Source organism: Dufourea novaeangliae, unplaced genomic scaffold (genome assembly GCF_001272555.1).
Source record: "Dufourea novaeangliae isolate 0120121106 unplaced genomic scaffold, ASM127255v1 scaffold6, whole genome shotgun sequence".
Classification (NCBI taxonomy): domain Eukaryota; kingdom Metazoa; phylum Arthropoda; class Insecta; order Hymenoptera; family Halictidae; genus Dufourea; species Dufourea novaeangliae.
The window spans coordinates 3,794,540-3,813,453 of NW_015373900.1; the positions used below are offsets into that span (position 1 = coordinate 3,794,540).

The 18,914-nt window shown below is 31.8% G+C and overlaps 1 protein-coding gene across 1 annotated transcript in view; it reads left to right on the plus strand.

Annotated features, from left to right (window-relative positions):
- Positions 1–14,480: 14,480 nt before the first annotated feature.
- LOC107193458 (tyrosine-protein kinase Drl-like) overlaps positions 14,481–18,914 on the plus strand; it is a 240,270-nt gene continuing 235,836 nt past the window's right edge. Inside the window, exon 1 of the mRNA XM_015582905.1 lies at positions 14,481–14,625. Coding sequence (XP_015438391.1) covers positions 14,481–14,625 — 145 coding nt within the window. The remainder of the gene's footprint in view (positions 14,626–18,914) is intronic.

Consider the following 18,914-nt stretch of genomic DNA (forward strand, 5'->3'; position numbering starts at 1 on the left):
TCGCATGAAGATTTTCGCGTTGCGCACTTTCGACTGTTTCACGTGTAGCGTTTCGGGTGCTCGTTTCAACAATCGTTCGATTGAAAAAGGCCACTCGATCGAACACTTGAATGGAATATCGATGGAAGTTTCCGCTTGGGTAACTGATAACTTGTTATAAATTTGTGGATATTTGTCCGTACATAGGAAGGCTTCGCTTGACTTAGATCGCGTACAAAGTTCCTCGCATAGAAAAATCTCCGGATGTGTTATTTTAGGAGATTTCTCGACGAATAAACCGGTATTTTTTATGAGAGAATAAAACATGTTCGAAGAATATTTTCAGAATAGTAATACAGGGTATCCCACGATAAGTGCCTTTGATAGAACTACTAAGCCGTAGGTGATAGAATAAAAATGTAGGGAGACTTTTACCAGAAGTTTTTATGTAGAATGTCATCGTAAAAATGAATTTTTCATCTTTAATTTTTCATGGTCATATTAAGGTCATTTTGTGTCTTTTTTTAAATGAAATGCTATATTTTGTTTTGGTATTATAAAAGTACAGGAAAAAAACATGTTCAACGTACGTCTTTGAAATTACCTTGGCAAAAATATAGCATTCCATTTATAAAACACGAGATGACCTTAGTATGGCCTTGAAAAATTGGAAGTAACAAATTTTTTTTATTGTTACAGAACAAACGATGATAAAAGTCTTCTTACCTTTTTGTTCGAGCACCTACCGTTCTGTTGTTATATCAAACGACACTTATCGTAGACATCCCGTATATTGAGTTTTCTTAGAAACATATTCTAAATGTAGTACACCAGATTATTACTTTATATACCTAGTACTTTTTCTGGCCACTGTGGAAATATATATGAGGAAAAATTAACAGATGCTAATACACAAATTCACCATTTCTTTTGCTCAGTTGAGTTGATATTAATTTTATTCCGTATTTTGTATGATAGACAAGGTAAATACAACACCCTTTATGTATAGTGTTGGAAACATTTATTGAATCACACTAAAATGTACGTAGGAGGCATAATTTCCATCGTAATATAATTGGTAAATTGATTCATATCCAACTTGTTCTGGCCAAGATAGTGAGCTACACATTTTTGCAATGAACATCTGCCTTAATTAATTTTCCTAGTACTAACAATAAGAGAGGTATAAGTCACAATGTATTTAATTTTCGAGTGAGGCAGTAAATATTATCTGTACTGTGTATGATTGAAATAATCAATTTGAGTAATTTAAGGATTTATGACAAAGAAACGCCCATAACATGATCAGAAATAAATTCATTTGTTCCTATTAGTTTTTAAAGCACTGTATACTGCCGTTCGTAAAACTGAACAACTTTTGTTGCTTAGGTAATTAAAAATATTTAAATGTTTCATTTCCCTTTTATTAATCGATAATTGAAAATATCACAACTTAAGAAATTTGCGAAGTACAACTTATTATTATGGTCAAGTTTGTAATCATACTAAAAATATTTCTTAAGAAAGAAGCTATATTAAAGAACTGCTGGCTGCACCAGATCTTTCATTAAATTTAGATTTCAGAAACGTAAATAACAATGTATGTGAAACAATTAATTGATTCATAAATTAATTTATATTTGGTATTTCATGTTATTTATATGTAATTTAGGTACCTCTGTTGGAAGAGAATATATTCTCCATCAATTATTATTAAATTATAATTTAATAATTTGACTGTAATGCGAGTTCGTTTCGAATTGTATGTAACTTATCACTTTTATATGACATTTTCGGGTGGACATTAAATGATCGATTGTTTATTCCGCTTTCGTTTTTGAAATTGTTTCTTATACAACAGTGAACTCGACGAAATCCGTGTAAATGCGAAATGCAAGAGAAGGCGATGAATCTGACGAAGAAAGCAGATTGACCGTTAATTAGTTACCGATCGATCCCGATCAACCTCGGATGCGTTCCGCGAGATTTCACGGAGTTAATTAATTCCAGCCGTATAATTAAAGTTCCATTTCGATGCGCACATACTCGGTTCAGTTCAGATAAGTAGAAAGATATCCTGACGATCCAAGGGGGATTTGACGTACACATTTGCATCGGTGAGGATACGTTTCATCCAAGGGAAGATGGACTTTTGTATCTTAACCCTTTGGGTACATTTGACGTCTGAGACACGTCATTCACTTTTTTCCCCTAAGAGCGGATGACGTGTCTAAGACGTCAAACCAAAAATTAAACTTTTAGGTTTGTTATAAGCATAATATTAGGAAAGAGACTACGTGGCAGTGCAAACAATGCAAAGTAGCACTGCATTTACCTACTTGCTTTGAAAAATATCACACTCTGCATTATTATTAGTAATTGTTTTTTTTTATAAATTGAATTTATTTGATTTAGTTTTATTTTGTTGTTATTAATTTATTTTTGTTTTGCAATTCTAATTAGTTGAAGACATCTTAATACTACATATGTCACCAATATTTTAGAAATAAATACATTCTTACGTAAAATGTACTGCCTTTACATACTACTCCAAGCAACCAAAAATTATTTCCGTTCCACATGCAAATATTTTCTCAAATAAATCCGTACCCAAGGGGTTAACTTTGATTAAAAACTGAAAACTAATTTTTTGATATGTAAACTTTCTCTAGACTACATGCGCATGTACACTATTATCGAAAAGTTTGGATGCAGTCTTATTTCTCAGTTACACAAATCATTCATTGTTAATTTGTTGAAAGTAATCGCTACTAAAAATGTTTATTGTATATTTTGACCGGTCTGCAGAACAAAAATCGTTTCTGTAACCACATTTCTAAAAACTTCTTTATTTTGTCATATACTGCTCGTGTGCGTGTTGTGTTATTTTTGTGCGCGCCACACAATTCTGTATTTTAAAGCAGAATGGAAACTTTAGATACAGAATATACTTACTAAAAAATTAATAAATACAATGCTCAGAATTTGATTGGACTTTATTTAAAATAAAGATATTCATTTTGATTAGGCAAACATTTGATAAAAGTAATTCTTTTTGTTACTTTTAATTTGGTTTTTTCATATAGTTATAATAAATATACATATACATATAAATCTTCATAGTATAAAAATATAATAGTGTTTATAGCCTTTATAATACAAAATCTGTAAAAGTTTTGAACGGTAGTATAAATTTAATTTTCTATAATCATGCTATTATTATAAAGCTGATAAGAGAATGTAGTTAGAAATTATCTAAATATTTGTCTATGTTAGTTTCAATTAAAAATCCATAATTTCAGACGATTAGAAGCAGTTTTTATGTTTCTTGTTTTGTTTGTATGCTTGCATAATTTTAGTCCGTTGTGAATATCTTTAATGGGATAGTCCAATATAAGAGTTTCTTATAAAACCATTGATATCGAAAATGCATCAAAATGTTCAGAATACGATCACTGATATTCCATCTGTTCGTTAACAAGACAGTTAAAACATCTCTAATATGTTTAATATAAATGTATTATTTGAAAGTTTCTACTCGTTATTACGGAAAATATATAATCAGAATTACGAAGGAAGGTAGTGTGGTCTTTGTATTCTGTATAATATTTTTGTCAAAAATATGAATTATGTATTCTTTTATAGAATTGGACGAATTTAGTACCCATCGAACTGAAATTCCTTTATGTGCATACTCCATTCTTGTTTTACTCTGAGTGATTTAGAGAGACATATTTTATTCTTCAACACAAGGAAGCAGAAAGTTATCACTTATACCACACACTAAACCGAACCGACAGTTTTCAAGATAACTGAAACAAACAGATTCAACGATTTTAATTATAAAGAGTTGTATTATTCTACTCAGTATATAATGCTGAAAATAAATAAAGACATTTTCTATATATTATAAAATAGAAATAAATAGAATAATTCATTCTTGAAAATAAATTAAAAATCTTTTTGCCATTATAGCTTATTCTAACAAAAAAATGTTCTTATTATAGTACTCTATTTTTGAAGCATTTACTAGACAATAGCATATAAAATTGGTCTTAATTATTTGTTAAATATTTGGTTCTGTACCTTCGTATATTTTCATGTAATAGTTGCTCCAAAATGCAGTTACAGTAAGTTCAAAATTAAGTGACCGCTAAAGGTCATCGAGGGGTTACTCCCCTTATTACAAATGACTACCCTCCTACAACTGGCTCGATCTCTCGTTTCTTGGCACAATGCCGCAGACGCAGGCTCTTTGTCTTCCCCAGCTGACAGAATACATATAATAGTTCAAGTCGCTCTTGGTGTGACGAATATTTTTAGAGAAGTAACCTTGATCGACCAATTGATTTGTATGTCTACTAAATTTCAGAGGACATTTTGCTATACTGTAGCGCACAGTGTAAAAGCAGAGTATTTCTGTAGCGATAATATTTAACGCATTCGAATGAAAACATACTCTAAAAAAGATTGTGAATAAAAATAGAAATCTTTAACAATCTTCTAAACTAGAGAGAATTTATGGGAAACGTTGAATATTAAATTCTTTATTGCTTATTTCTTGAAAGATTGATAAAAAAACAATATACGAAGTAGAAATATGTTGAACGTATTATAAACAAAATATTAGAATATTTTTCAAGAATGTACTAAGTAATTCGTCCAACTTGATAAGTTTATTAGAAAAGAGACGATTATTAGAAAATTTTCTTGACTCTAATGAGAACATATTTTACAATGATCTTCCCTATTCTACAAGATTTCTTTCCCCTTCGTTACATAACGAGTTCCTAGGGAAGTTTTAAAAACGAAAAAGCATCGAACGATAAGTACCTAAGAAAGTATTATATACGTCACAAGGCTTTCGAAAGGAAAAATTGATCTGAAATGGAGGGAACTATAGATACTATTGATAAATATTATATTCATTTATTATACAACTATTTCAGGAGACTTATTGATAGTCATGGTTAGAAATGATATTGTAAATACCTGAATAAATAGCAATTTCGAAACGCTTGTGTTTATGTTTCTTTTCCTGAGCAATTAATACTTCTTTAAATTTCTTAGAAGTGAATAGAAAATAGAGAAAAATCACCATTGCACTGTACGTTCTGTTTAAGTTGCGCAACTTTAGTGTAAATATTACTGTTTATACAAAAAAAATGTACAAGTAATAAAAGGTCTACGAACTAAGCTAATTATTTTCATAATACTGAATAGGAAATAACTTTTTAAAACATAGAGACTATTTCAATACAAGGCGTTCAGAATACAATTTATTACTTCTTTTACTTCCAATAAGATGAAAAGGGCGGTAAACAAAAGGGCAAAAAATCGGAATATTTTTTCAGGAATATAGAGTGTTGAAGAGTAAATTTCAACGTTTCAAATGGTGACCATCAGAAAATGGGGGGATCGGGGGGGGGGGGTAGAAAAAGTAAAGAGGACACTGAGCCGCGTTTCGTGGGATTTGACGGAATTAATTAACCCGGTGGTATAATTAAAGTCCCGTTTCGTCGACGGAGAACGCTGCCACGCCGTGAAAGTTAAACCGACGGAGATCAAATCGTGAATCCTAGTTGCAAACTGTGCATGGGGTGTTCGCGCGCGCAGCCGTGGCGCAGACGAAGCGAGAAAACGTATGAACGAAAGGAGGCGCGAAAGGGGCAACAATGACGAAAGTGGAAGCAACGAGAAGGGAATTTCATGGTTAGAGAGATAGAGAGAGAGAAAGGATTTTAATTAAATTCTATCCAATTGTCGATCGAGAACCGAAGACCCGACAGAAGTGTTTCGAAGGATCGTTTGGAAATGACTTCTGCGATGCGTATTGCAGTCGCCATTTTAAAGGTAGTGGACTGGATTTTGAGAAACTATTCTAAAATTAAGTCAGATGTTTTTGTGTTGAAATGAAACACTGCAAACAAATATTAATTTTATGTTCTGGTAAAGAATTTATGTCAGGTATGCCATTAAGTAATCCACTATTTGCTTTTTAATTAAATGGTAACACACTTCAAATTTAAACACCTCCTTGTTAACCTTTTCTTTTTTTAAAATGACGGTGAATACTAGAGAATTAAGACAAATATCATGTGAAATATTATCGGCTTCTGATTTCCTCGAACATAAGTATTGAATTCGACAAAGTATTAGGTCTAACGGAAAATTTTGTCCGTACTATTTTCTTTTAATCCAAATACGGACAACTTTTATTATATATATATATATATATATATATATATATATAACAGTGTGGGGTCAGAAATGACATAGGGACCGGTAACCATGTTCCGTGCTCGGAGGGTTAACCAAGATAAAGTGCACGTCTCCACCTGAGAAGTCTTTCCGATTTATCGGCAAGATCATCAGCTGCTGCGACAGAAATTACGGCTCTCCAGCTAGAACCGCGGTATCCACGTATACCGAAATTGTAGCATTGGTTGGCAAGACCATAAGAATTCAGATCGAGCGTGTCACGATACATTAGAAACGTCCGTGGCAAGACCAGAATTGTATTTAAACCAGGGCATAATAGAATATATTATCTTTCTACCAGATTCAGACTACGATTTTCTAAACTGACCATATCACTCTCTGTCCTTTCTGTGCCCTAAGGCACGAATCCTGCATTTCTGCTGTGTTTGGTGGAATCATTGGAACGAAAGTAGAAAGTAAAGTAACTGCCCTACAGATCAGGCATACTTAATTTAGTTAAATTATTAAAAAGACTAAAAGTACGGTTACATACTGAACAACATAAGGATTTGATTTGCGCAGCGAGAGAATCACCCTGTACAATGGTAAAAAGACGCAGCCACATGTCTCAAACGAACACGTGATAATGAGATGACATTATCGGACAGAACTTTCCGGTAGACCTAATGGGTTACTTATTGGTACTCCTAGTACAATACTAAATATTTTTTTTATTAATTGAGAAAATCAAATGTTTTAGTGAGAATAAATTGCACTGTCAAAAACATTCAATTCCTAGTGTACTTTTGAACGCAACAAGTGATATTTTTAACTATTCAATTTTTTCTCTAAAAGCAGGTCCTTCTACGGTTGTGAAATCTTGACTATGTGTGATGGTGCGTGCGCGCGCGCGCGCGTGTGTGCTGTGCGTGTGTAACAAGACAATTAGTGTCGAAGCTAATCAAAATATTTATGAAATCACTTACATCTTACATTTATATTTTATTCAAATTCATCATTATTTTTACTATTACTATTTAAATAGGATGGAAATAATGTACATGTAAAAAATTCAAGGAATGAATTAAACTGAACAGCACTTTATATCTAAAAAGCTAGACTTCGTGACGTTTAGGGCACAAACTAATTGTAAGACCAGTATCGTGTTTAGGAATTTTTAATTAACACAACAGGCTATGTTTAGTTCCATCATTTTCGGACTTGTTGAACAATATCATTCAAATGATGAACAGAAAATAGTAAATATAATTTGAGATTTGTGTGTAAAACGTCCACAGATAGAATTTTTGTTCGAATGAAGATTAGATTTTAAATGAATAATACCGTTGGTAGCTGAAGAAGTTCTAGGTCATTATAATGTTAATCTGCTTTACTACCGCAAACTGAAATATTAAGTAATTTAACAAAACAATGCATTCTAAGTAATTATTCATTTCATTTTCATTTCATTTATTTCTCTTATTTTACTATTATAATATGTTTAGGAATTATTATCCTCTGCGTATGTTTTTATGTAGTTGTATGCCCAGAATATTATTATTATCTCGCATCTATTTCCTTGGGTTCTAACAGAGTACCGTTCTGCTTACTGTTGCTGTTAGAATGATAGGGCGTTGTGGTGTCAGGGGAGTTTACTGTCATAGGAAATTTGTAGCGAGCGAGCGAACTAGTGGATATCTCTGTTCTGAACCGCGTTAAACATTCCAGTAACATAAACAACTTCGAACTTCCAAACAAGTAATTTCGAACCAATTTAGTAACAGTTACCATTGGCGGATATGTATAACAATGTATAAAATACGCCAGTTGAATCGTCCATTCGAATGTTTATTAATTCTCAAAATAAAAAATAAAAAAATCTAATAATCTGTTTCGAGAAAATCTTTTTCCAAAATTCATGGAACATAAATAAATAATTTGCTAATGTATTTGACTATTCAGTCTGTATGTATAACTTTATTTGTTTATTCAGACAAATTCAATATTTCTGTGTTAACAAAACGTAATTAATCCGATTCTTCTTTGACTGTATTTTGTGTACTGAATTTCTCAGAAGAAAAATTACTTTTTATTTATTTTCTGAATAACAACTATGCAATTTTTATTATAATATGAAAATATTGAATGAAATCGTTAAAAGATTGATATTTCGAACGAACTATTACTAAAATCCTTGTCGAGCAAAATCATGATCAATTTACGTTAAATAAAAATACATCACAATTTTTATCAACACCAAAGTAACACTATGATTGAATTTCTTCTGATTACCTTGCAAATAGTTCTTCAGTTTGTTAGCTCTGAATGTTACTTACCGTTCTGATGTATACGTGATTAAAACGTCATAGTTCAACATCCCAAACGCGCAATTTAAAGTTCGTTCCAATTGTCAAAGTCCACTGTACTAGTCACATATGAGAAACGCTTATGTATACTTTAGACATTGCATCATAATACTATTCCTATTTCACATTGTATACATTTTCACTAAAGCTTCACGTACGATTCCACTATAACCACGAATATATCAGTAACTAGAGAAAGGAATATATTCTTGTAGAATTCGTTGTTCCTCTCGGTTCGATGGTTGAACTAATACTAACCGTTCGAAATCCTCTTGAAAGTATTATAACCATTGGAAGAAGAGAAAATTTTCGGAGTAATATAATTGCCTGTCCCAAAATTCTGAGTACAATGGAAGCTATGTTGGTAGGCAAGGAATGTGACAAGAGCTATTAGAATGTTTCTTGTCTATGTGAGTCACCTAACGTTCGCACCTTAAATATCTTTGTTGTTTTTAAAGATACGTCAAATATCTTAAGGACAAAGTTGAATGGTTCAATGGGGCTCACACGATGCCACAAAAATTTTGTTTTTATGTCATTTTTTTTAGAGATATCAAGGTCACATTCATTTTTTTAAACCACATATTTTTCCGTGACCTTGAACGACCTTGAATAATTATAGTTACCGAATTCATAATAAAATGGACCTTGATATCTCTACAAAAATTGACATAAAAACAAAAATTTTTTGGTATCGTGTGAGTCCCATTGAACCATTTAAGTTTGTCCTTAAGACATTTGATGTATCTTTAAGAACAACAGATATTTGAAACAGATCAAAGATATTTGAAATGCAAATGTTAGGTGACTCAGCCTGTATATGTATACTTAATTTGGTGAAATTTCGTTGGCTGTTGGCTTCTCTAAATTTCGTCTCCACTCCGTTGTAGGCCCCCATACCGTCAGTTACGAATAACGGTCAATTAATAATTCATTTTTAAATTTCTGATATGTACAATTTATTACAGGGTATGGCTAAAATGTAATCTTTCATATATTTTTCGAATACAGTCCGTGAATAATTTTGCATTTGAAACTATTTAGAAAAATTATGGACAGTTACAGATACAATTTGGGCACAGTTCGAATCAATATCACATGACAATCTAATTCAATCACCTTAATTGTATGAACAATTTCTGTATAGATCTTCAAGGTCTGCTAATAGCAGCTTATTCATGTATGTAAATATTGTATTTTCAAGCCTTAAAGAAATTCGTTCTAAATAACATGAATGTTTTATCGTTTTTCTTCCATTAAAAGAGTAGAGAATAGAAAGGAAAATATTAACCTTTTCATTCCCAAATTATTTAAAAATTACCAAAGAAATATTTTCTTATATTTTTATGTATATTACGTAATATGTAAATGATTCACAGGAACATTTTAACATTTTGGAAGTGTCTAATGCTTTTTTACAACTTTTTTACTTTTATCACTGTTACATGTAATAATCTCCATTGTAATATAATTATACATAATAAAACCCACTTTTTCTTACCTTTTTTTATTTATTTTTCTTACTTCTGATTAAAAAATCCTCTTGAAATGTTTGGGAGAAATTAGAGTTTTCTAAGTTTCTATTGTATTTGTAGCAATGTTTAACACTTGAATTCCATCAAATGAAAGTGATGAAAGATCAATAATGTCTTATTTTACCAAGAAGCCTATAAATGCACATTCAAATTTGCGCCATACCACTTATATTTACAAGACTAGGAGGAACGATTACATACTCACAGATATGAAAAATTACACGTTATTAATATTTTATTTCGTAATCTAGAATATATTATCATATGGCAACAGTAAGAACGAAAGGGTTAATGAAAATGCTATCAACTATCTGGTTGATAACTAATTAAAGTGGCCTAAGTAATTAAATTTCAGAAATTAAATTTGTCTCTTATTCTGTGTTATATTGATAATATTGAAATGAAACCATGTCTCGAAAATAGCAGAGAGCAGAACTAATTAATTGCGTTAATAGTTGTATCGTCCAACAGAGTTTAATTTATATTCCAATCAAAACAATTTGAAAACCGCAAAATGAAATGGATACACATGACTCTCAAGGGAACTTCGTTAACCCAAAAATTTCGATTTGTCTGAATTTTTGCAGGTTTGTATGGGACCTCAACAGAAGTACAGACAAGTTTTGTTTTTTTAGTACTTCCTTGTTCTTCACGGTATTCTCTGTATACCTTGACAATTGTAGTAGATATAAAAAAAATTGTAATAAAAATTTAACGGCTTCTTATGCTCTATAAACCTGTGCAATAAAATTGCAAACAATTTGTTGCATGAATGTCATTACACAGTCTTTTAGAACGTAGAAACCAGTTAACGTCTCATTGTATTATCAATTTTTGTTATATCTACTACAGTCTTCAAGATATATATGGGAAATAGGTATTCACGTATTAACCGTTAAGGGATGTTTTCACCCTGAAGTACCTGAAAGTAGCAAAAAAAAATACCTGACACTTCTATCGAGGTCCCTTACAAAGTCGGAAAGTTGAAAAGAAAATCGTAATTTTCGGCTTACCGAAGTTCCCTTGGAAGAGTATGTTTATAAATCTGACTACCGTTACTTTGAAATAAAACTCCAATTTGTAATGTACAGTACGTACTGGTTAAGTGTATACACGCTATTATTTCTCTAACTACTGAAAATGTGAAAAGAGGTTTCATATGAATGTTATTTCTGTTCATTGGACAAGCTTAATAGAATATTTGAATCTTTTTAATAGATATTTACAAAGATTTTAATAACAATGTAGTTTTCTTAAATGGAAATACACATTTTTATTAGTGCCACGTTATTAAGTATTTCAAGGTAAGTTCAAGGAGACATTTAAATGTTCGAATAATGATTTGTCAATTTCGGTTAGCGTCTTTTACCCATAATCTGTGATCCATGAGACAAAAAACAATGAAATTGCCATTAATATTCATACAGTTATCCGAAAAAGTATTGTTTAAATAAACCTGTCAAATACGTCGTTGAATTCGTCTTGAAATGCTTAATACCATGACAATAATAAAAATATGTAGTTCCATTTAAAAAAATGACTTTGTTAATAAAATCTCTGTAAATAATAATAAAAAAATCAGATATTCTATTAAGTTTGCTCCATGAAATCAAACAATTTTTATAGGAAACATTTCTTCGCATTTTGAATACTTACAATTAGATGAATAATAACATGTGTACATTTAAGCAGTACGAAGAAGGCTCGAATAGCTCGTAGACTGTTACAAATGGAACAAAACGAGTTTAATGAGGAAGCAGGAGACTTGTTATGTGGGTCTGGTATAGCAGATTAGCCTGTGACTGGTGTAAGGTTACAATAACTATTACTTTTTTGTATCGAAAACTTTTTCTCAAAACCACGTTTCTTAATTTTGTGTACACGATAGATAAAAATTTATTTTATCGATCGACTTCTCGCACGGATGTCTAGTTAAGTAATAACCAACCATTGTCGATGAAGTAAAAACAGTCATCAAAAAGTTAAATTATACAAGTTTTTTACATAAATAAGTCGATACTTTTTCGTCAAAACTTCCTTTACAGTCCTAATTTTTCCAATTTTATACTTATTTCTTATTTTTTTTTAGTTCATCAACACTGTAATTACATGAAAATTAAGAAATCTTTGGTTTTTGACGCGGCTCTGCGAAGATACATAAATATAGCAATGTTAAATGAATTAATATTCAATACAAACATTTGTTTGCTATCTGAATATAGAATAAAACCTCACTAAAGTTTTTAAAAAATTCACTTTTATTATGTTAAGAAAAAATTCTTTGAAACCACCGTTATTTTAGCGCTGTAAACCAGGTTCCCCTCTTAAACCCGTCATACTATAAGTGATTATTAAATAACTATGAAGCATTTTGTTTTTAACCGCCAAAAGCATAAACCCTGTTCTAATATTCAAATTACAGAAACTCAGAATGATAACGTCAATGACCGTCAATTGAACATCGAAAAGAAAATTGCCTGATACTTATTGCAATCCTCTGAAAACCTATAAAGTGTCAAAAAAGTCGTAATATTCCGGTTAGCAAAGTTCCCTTTTTATTTTACTTTCTAAACCACCAACAGATGTACGACAAAAATTACAGAAGGGGCACGAAGCTCTGATAATTTCACGTTCGACGATACAGACCCGGGGACTTCTGAAATGCTATTATTCGAAATATTATTTCAAATAACATTTGAAATGTTATTTCAAATAGCATGCTATTTGATTTCATAATTATTTCCATGCCTATTTCAAATAACATATTATATTATTTTCTGAACATTTGAAATAATTCTTAGAAATAATTGTGAAATTGTTCTTTGAAATTATATCAGTGACTAGGTGTGACTTTGGTTCATTAAAATTTTTCTGAAGAGTAATACCCCTCTTCCATCATCCACACCAGCGGAATGATTATCTTCATCGTGATATCATTAGATGGGCCCAAGTAAAAATTTCACGGAGGAGCTTTTCGAGGTGCGGGTTCTGCTTAATGTGCTTTCCGCAAACTTTTAATAATTATAAACTTAGTTGCAAAAATCGCAAGGTCAACGATAAAATTATTGACAAACATTACATTTTCTTAAAAAATTAGGTGGTAATAGATTGTTTTACGGAGATTGTGATGGCATGGAAGAAAAAACATGTTAGCCATCAAATAAAATTAAAAATTGAGATCAAATTATACAAACTTAGGTTTCAATGTGTTGGGTAGTATCTTCTACGTATGACTGCTATGAGTGGTAACGTCGCTTGTTTTCCTTTGGTTTGTTCGATGAACTTTCCAATTTTGTGTTAAAAATTAAAAAAAAATGAAATTTTTCGCAATAAGGAAAAAAATTTTGTTTTTTTTACATATTCGTATTTTTTTCCATTTCAGTATTTTGAAGTAGTTTAAAAAAATAATCATTCAAATTAAATTAGTAAAATTGATAAAAAGTATAAAGTGCTATATGGAGCCCCAGCTAGATACGACACCAAACGCAGAATCCACCTTAAAGTCAATTGCTGTAAAGATTTCTTAAAATAAAATCTTTTTGTTGCATATTATTTTGACCGTTATTTCCTTTGCCAAATTTGAAATACCAAAATAACAAAATAATTCATGTATTTGAATCGATAATAGGTTTATTTTCAAATAACAGTATAGAAAATAAAGTTCCGAACTAAATTATTTCAAATAGTTATTGCTTATTTTCATTTGAAATAAAATTTGGACAGGTCTGCCAGGATATTCAGCCTCCAAAGTTCACCGATTGAAAGGTGTGACTTACACTTACCGCGATTTGTCATTGCGTACGCAACAACCGTGTCCCATCCACCGATTCGCAATGCGTCCCTCGTATTCGGCGTCACACCCCAACAGTGCGCAGACGCGAGCCGCGTCGACGTTTCGCGTCCACCACCGTCGACTGTCAGTTGCGTCCCGACGCCGACGACGCAGGGGTGGTCTTTCATCGGTGTCTCCGAGAACACCTACCCTTCCGAATCACGTTGCCTACGACGCCATGTGACACCGCGTATCTCTCCATTCGGCCATGGATGATCACACATACAACAATGTAATGCTCTCGAATCATTCGATGACAGTCCCTTCGACACCATAGTAGCTTGAATCAACAAAAGTTTGAAATGTTCGAGATTTTGGAATTGTTCTTAGAACTGAAATACGAAATCGTTAATTGAAGAAACTGTTCAGTCTTGATCGGGATTCGATGACTTATTCAAGGTTCAAACGATGATTTCGGGCGTAAAGGGGCGACGAGTGATGTTCGCTGGCGCGGGGATGGTTAATCGGATTTTTCTCGAGGCCTCTAACGTCGCCACGTGTTTAGGGTAGGAAAAAAGGGGGCGGATAGTGGCGCGCTATTTACGCGCATGATTACACCGGTGCGTGATGTTATTCTGTGAGACAATGCGGTGGAATGTTGGATACTGTAATCTGCTGCGATGCAAGTTCTTCATACTTCTGGTGCTTGTCGGCTGCAGCGATGGATACCTGAATATATTCATCAGCCAGTCCCAGGTCATGAAGCTTTTGGGTGAGTCTCTCTAGAATTTTTTCACCTTTGTCCACCATGTGTTGGCTATTTTATTCCTATTGTAATACAAAAAAAGAACGGCTCTAGACTGTATTAACCTTCGTACAGCGAATGTAGGGTCATTTTGACCCATCTGAAACGATTGCCGTATTCTTAAAGTTACATGTAAATGTAATATATGACTTTGAAAATATACATAAGATTTTCTACACAATTTCTTCTTAAAACCTACGTACAAAAAAAATTTTATTAGGGTCAAAGTGACCTTGCCGTTCATCTGCCGTGTCCGTCTGAGACCATCAGCTTTCCGAAGGTTAATATTGGGTCACTGGGAAAGACGATTATAACATTGTGATATGATTAGACTTCAGATTTTATGTATCTATAGCATAAATAAATGAAACTCAGTACTGCAGGATGTATAATAAAAATTAATGAAGTATTTACTTTACATAGAACCTTTCATAATGAGAATAAATTTTTCTTGAATTGCAATTTTCGTAAAGAAATTCATAATACCCTGTATTTGCTTAAATATCTCTAATCTAGATACGATAGGTATACGATTTCCAGGATTTTTGACGTTCTTCCATTACGTATTATGATTCTAACGTGGTTACTTTGTATTCCTTCACTTTTTTTTATTGCAAAAGAAACGAAGGTACATAAATATTATAAATGTATAAAATTTTTGCAATTACTCAATACGCACACAAATACTTGTGATACTAATCCCTTTTTGTATACATATTTGACATACGTCGAATAAAGTACCTGGGAATCTTGTCAGAATTCTTTCTGCGCTGTGCAATTATTATCTTATTTCTACTGAAATGTAAAAAATAAGATCTCGTCTGATTAGAATAATGACATTCCAATATAGTCGCATGCTTGTGCTTGATATTTTTTATTTTCAACTTTAGAAAATCTATCTCCTGGGATGACAAAAATTTTTAAAGTCTTATATGGCTACAGTGGGAACGTTTTGTAAATTCAAATAAAGCAATCGAATAAAAGTTCTAATGGACTTAAGAATAGGGATCGTTAAAACACGTGAACATATCAGGAAATGTGTTCTACTGTTCTATTAACATTCTAGTATGTCATTTAAAGGTTAATGACAGGCTGTGAGAAGTTCCGAAGAACGATAGAGTGACATTTAGAAAAATGTTCAATATTTTTCCTTTTAAGAACATTTGTGAATAACTTTTCCCGATAATACGTAAAATTAGTATTTTTAAAAATTTCTTAACAAACTTTTAATCTGAATAAAACTGAGGAAAACTGAACATTCTACCTACACTTTTGCTGTCACGAATTTATCACAGTTCATGAAAAGTAATTTGACAATTGCAGGATTTTTAAATGGATTTTCCTACGAATTATAAGAAAAAGAAATAATCGTTATGGTACAAAAGATTTGTAATATACTTATAGTAAATATATTATCTCTTTAAAAACGCAGATAAACGTTATATCTGAGATATTCAAATAGATATTCAAATATTCAAGAAATGTTTCAACATTATAAAAAACAGCATAAGACAATTCAGATATCCAGAAAAATTCGGGAACTGTAATTAGACGAGTAAGTTATTTTTTAAAAGACTAAAACTTCTCTAATTGTGACTTTTAATTAAATAAAAGAATAAAGGAACGTTTCAGTCTCGTTGAGCAACTATCCCTGGAGGTTGTTCTTAAGGGAAATTAGCGTCTCTGTTATCCGTTTCTTGTTCTCCTCGAACTTGAAAATACACAAGAACTGAGTGAAACCCTCAATGAGAGCTTCCGTTCGTGTCGGTCGTTAACAGGACTCATTACAGGTGTAATACGGTCGGAGGGATTAACTACCATAGGAAGGGGAAAAATATAGAGAAAAGGTACAAGGTGTCCATTTAGTAATATCTATCATCTATCATGCAGGTGATATTCGTAGATAAACTCAAAGGAAAAATCAACATCAATATGTAAAACATGTGCAAGTAGATGCTACTCTTAGAATAATCTAACAAACAATCATGTTAAGACTTCACGTGTTTTGGATTCATGGGCATGCAACTGTTTTTTATAAAAGCTGGCGTTCATTCGCTAAAAAGGTGGTATTATATATATAAAAAAACTTTTTAACATTCAACTTTAGGAACTATTGGATCATGTAGTAGAGTCTCTAAAAAGTATCCCTGAATTTTTTTAGATTTTTTGGAAGTCTGTGAGATAAAAAAAAGGCCTGGACATAAAAGGGACGGGGATAATGGAAGCAGTAAAAATAACAGGGGTTATGGAGGGTTAAAGATACTAAAAAAAGAATTACTGACCGCTGATGAGGACAATATCACGAATTTGAGACAGGTTCAAGAACACAGGCGATAATCTTGAAGCTATGAGGCACCATATGTGTTTTCACTTCTTATTGCAGGACGCAGGGTGCACCACCTGCGGTGAAGCCAAGGTCTCTTTGTTCCGAGAACATGAAAGCACAACAAATTGCCTCGAGTCTTTCGATAGTTTGTATTAAACTGCACTACTGTTAATTTATTATCTCGTAGTTCTAAGCACTCTATTAATTACGATAATAATAATAAGAATAATGTGTCATGAATAATATATTACAGCAAGATATTAATTAGGAAAGAATTTCAGGTCAGCTTTATTAACTGTTACATTCCCAAATTACTTAACAATTATGAAAAAATGTTCTTTTTGCATTTTTGTCTATTTTATATGACATATAAGTGATTCAAAAAACATTTTTAACATTTCGAAAGTATGTAGTACTATTTTTCATTCGTTACCATTTGGTACTTTTTTTTATTCCTATCACAGTTATGTATAATAATTGACATTACAAAGTTTTTATACATACTAAAACCCATTTTTCTTACCTTTGATCACTAAATCCTCTTAAAATACGTTGAAAGAAATTAGAGTATCACAATATCTTACAAAAAAATGCAACACTTGAATTCCAGCAAATGAAAGAAAGAAAACCTAACATTATTTTATTTTATCGAGAAAGTTTTAAAAGCATATGAAAATTTGTGTCATGCCACCTGTATAAAACCAGACCTTATTATCTACTCACAAATATAAAAAAATGCATGATACTAATCTTCTATTCTCCAATTTAAAATACATTGCCATATGGCTACAGTGGGAACGAAAGGGTTAACTAGGATTCTTTCGAAATCGCTTCGCATTCTAGAGAACTGAATGAAAATTACTGCATTAGTTATATTCTCGTATGGCACGCCACTATTCGTTTCACTGCTCATACTTATTACACTGAATTTTATTTTTACATTGACAATATTTTTTATTATTGTTAGTCACGTTAGAATTGAACACTTACACGAGATGTCTCAGGTTGGATAGTACAAGCGAGAAGGAGGTGATTCTATAAGAATAAAGATATCTCGAAAAGAGAATAAAATTTGTTCATGGTATGCTTCGTTTTCGAGATATTTGAACTTAAAAATTTGTCGGATACACGGGCAATAGAATGAAGACTTGGCTAACGCGTCTGTTCATTGCAGTCCGTTTCTACGTATGGCCAGTGCAAATACACTCCTTTTAGATAAACGTTGAAACCAAATTTTCTTGAAAACGAAACAAATTCTTTTTTATTTACTTTTTCTTAGAGAATCACCTCCTGCCCGAATGTACTTCCCGACCAGACACCTTGCATAGTACTCATAATTTATTCAACTTAATTACAAGTATGATGAGATATAACAAAATTATTTTAGATGTATTATTCGTATAAAATCAAACTGAAAATCTGAAACAGGTTATTTTCTTTCAAAACAGTTTCTTGGAATATCAAAAATATTTATTCTGTGCTCGGGAGTTTGAATATTATCTTTCTATGTCTGACCATAGCTCGCCATCTCTACTTGCGTTCTCGTTTCAGTTCAGTATTAGTGATGCAGTTCGAAGAATACAGCAGGTGTTTAGAAAGTAATAATTTTATTTCATTTAGAAAAGATTAGATTGATAATTTTGCAAAATGAAATATTATAACAAGTTCTTACATATGAAATCTTTATCATAATTCTGATTAACATTTTATATATGAATTTTTGGTCTCAAAACTTTATTTGAACGATTGTAATAGCATGAGTATACCTTCCTAATCGCGTTCTAATAATACTTATCCTGTTATCAATTCGACAGAAATAAAAATTGTGTACGTCGTACTTAAACACAAAGTTTCGGATACTATGAGGATCATTTTTAAATTAAGAATCGTTTTGTCATAAACTGAGAAGAACTTATTCTAACTCAAAGTC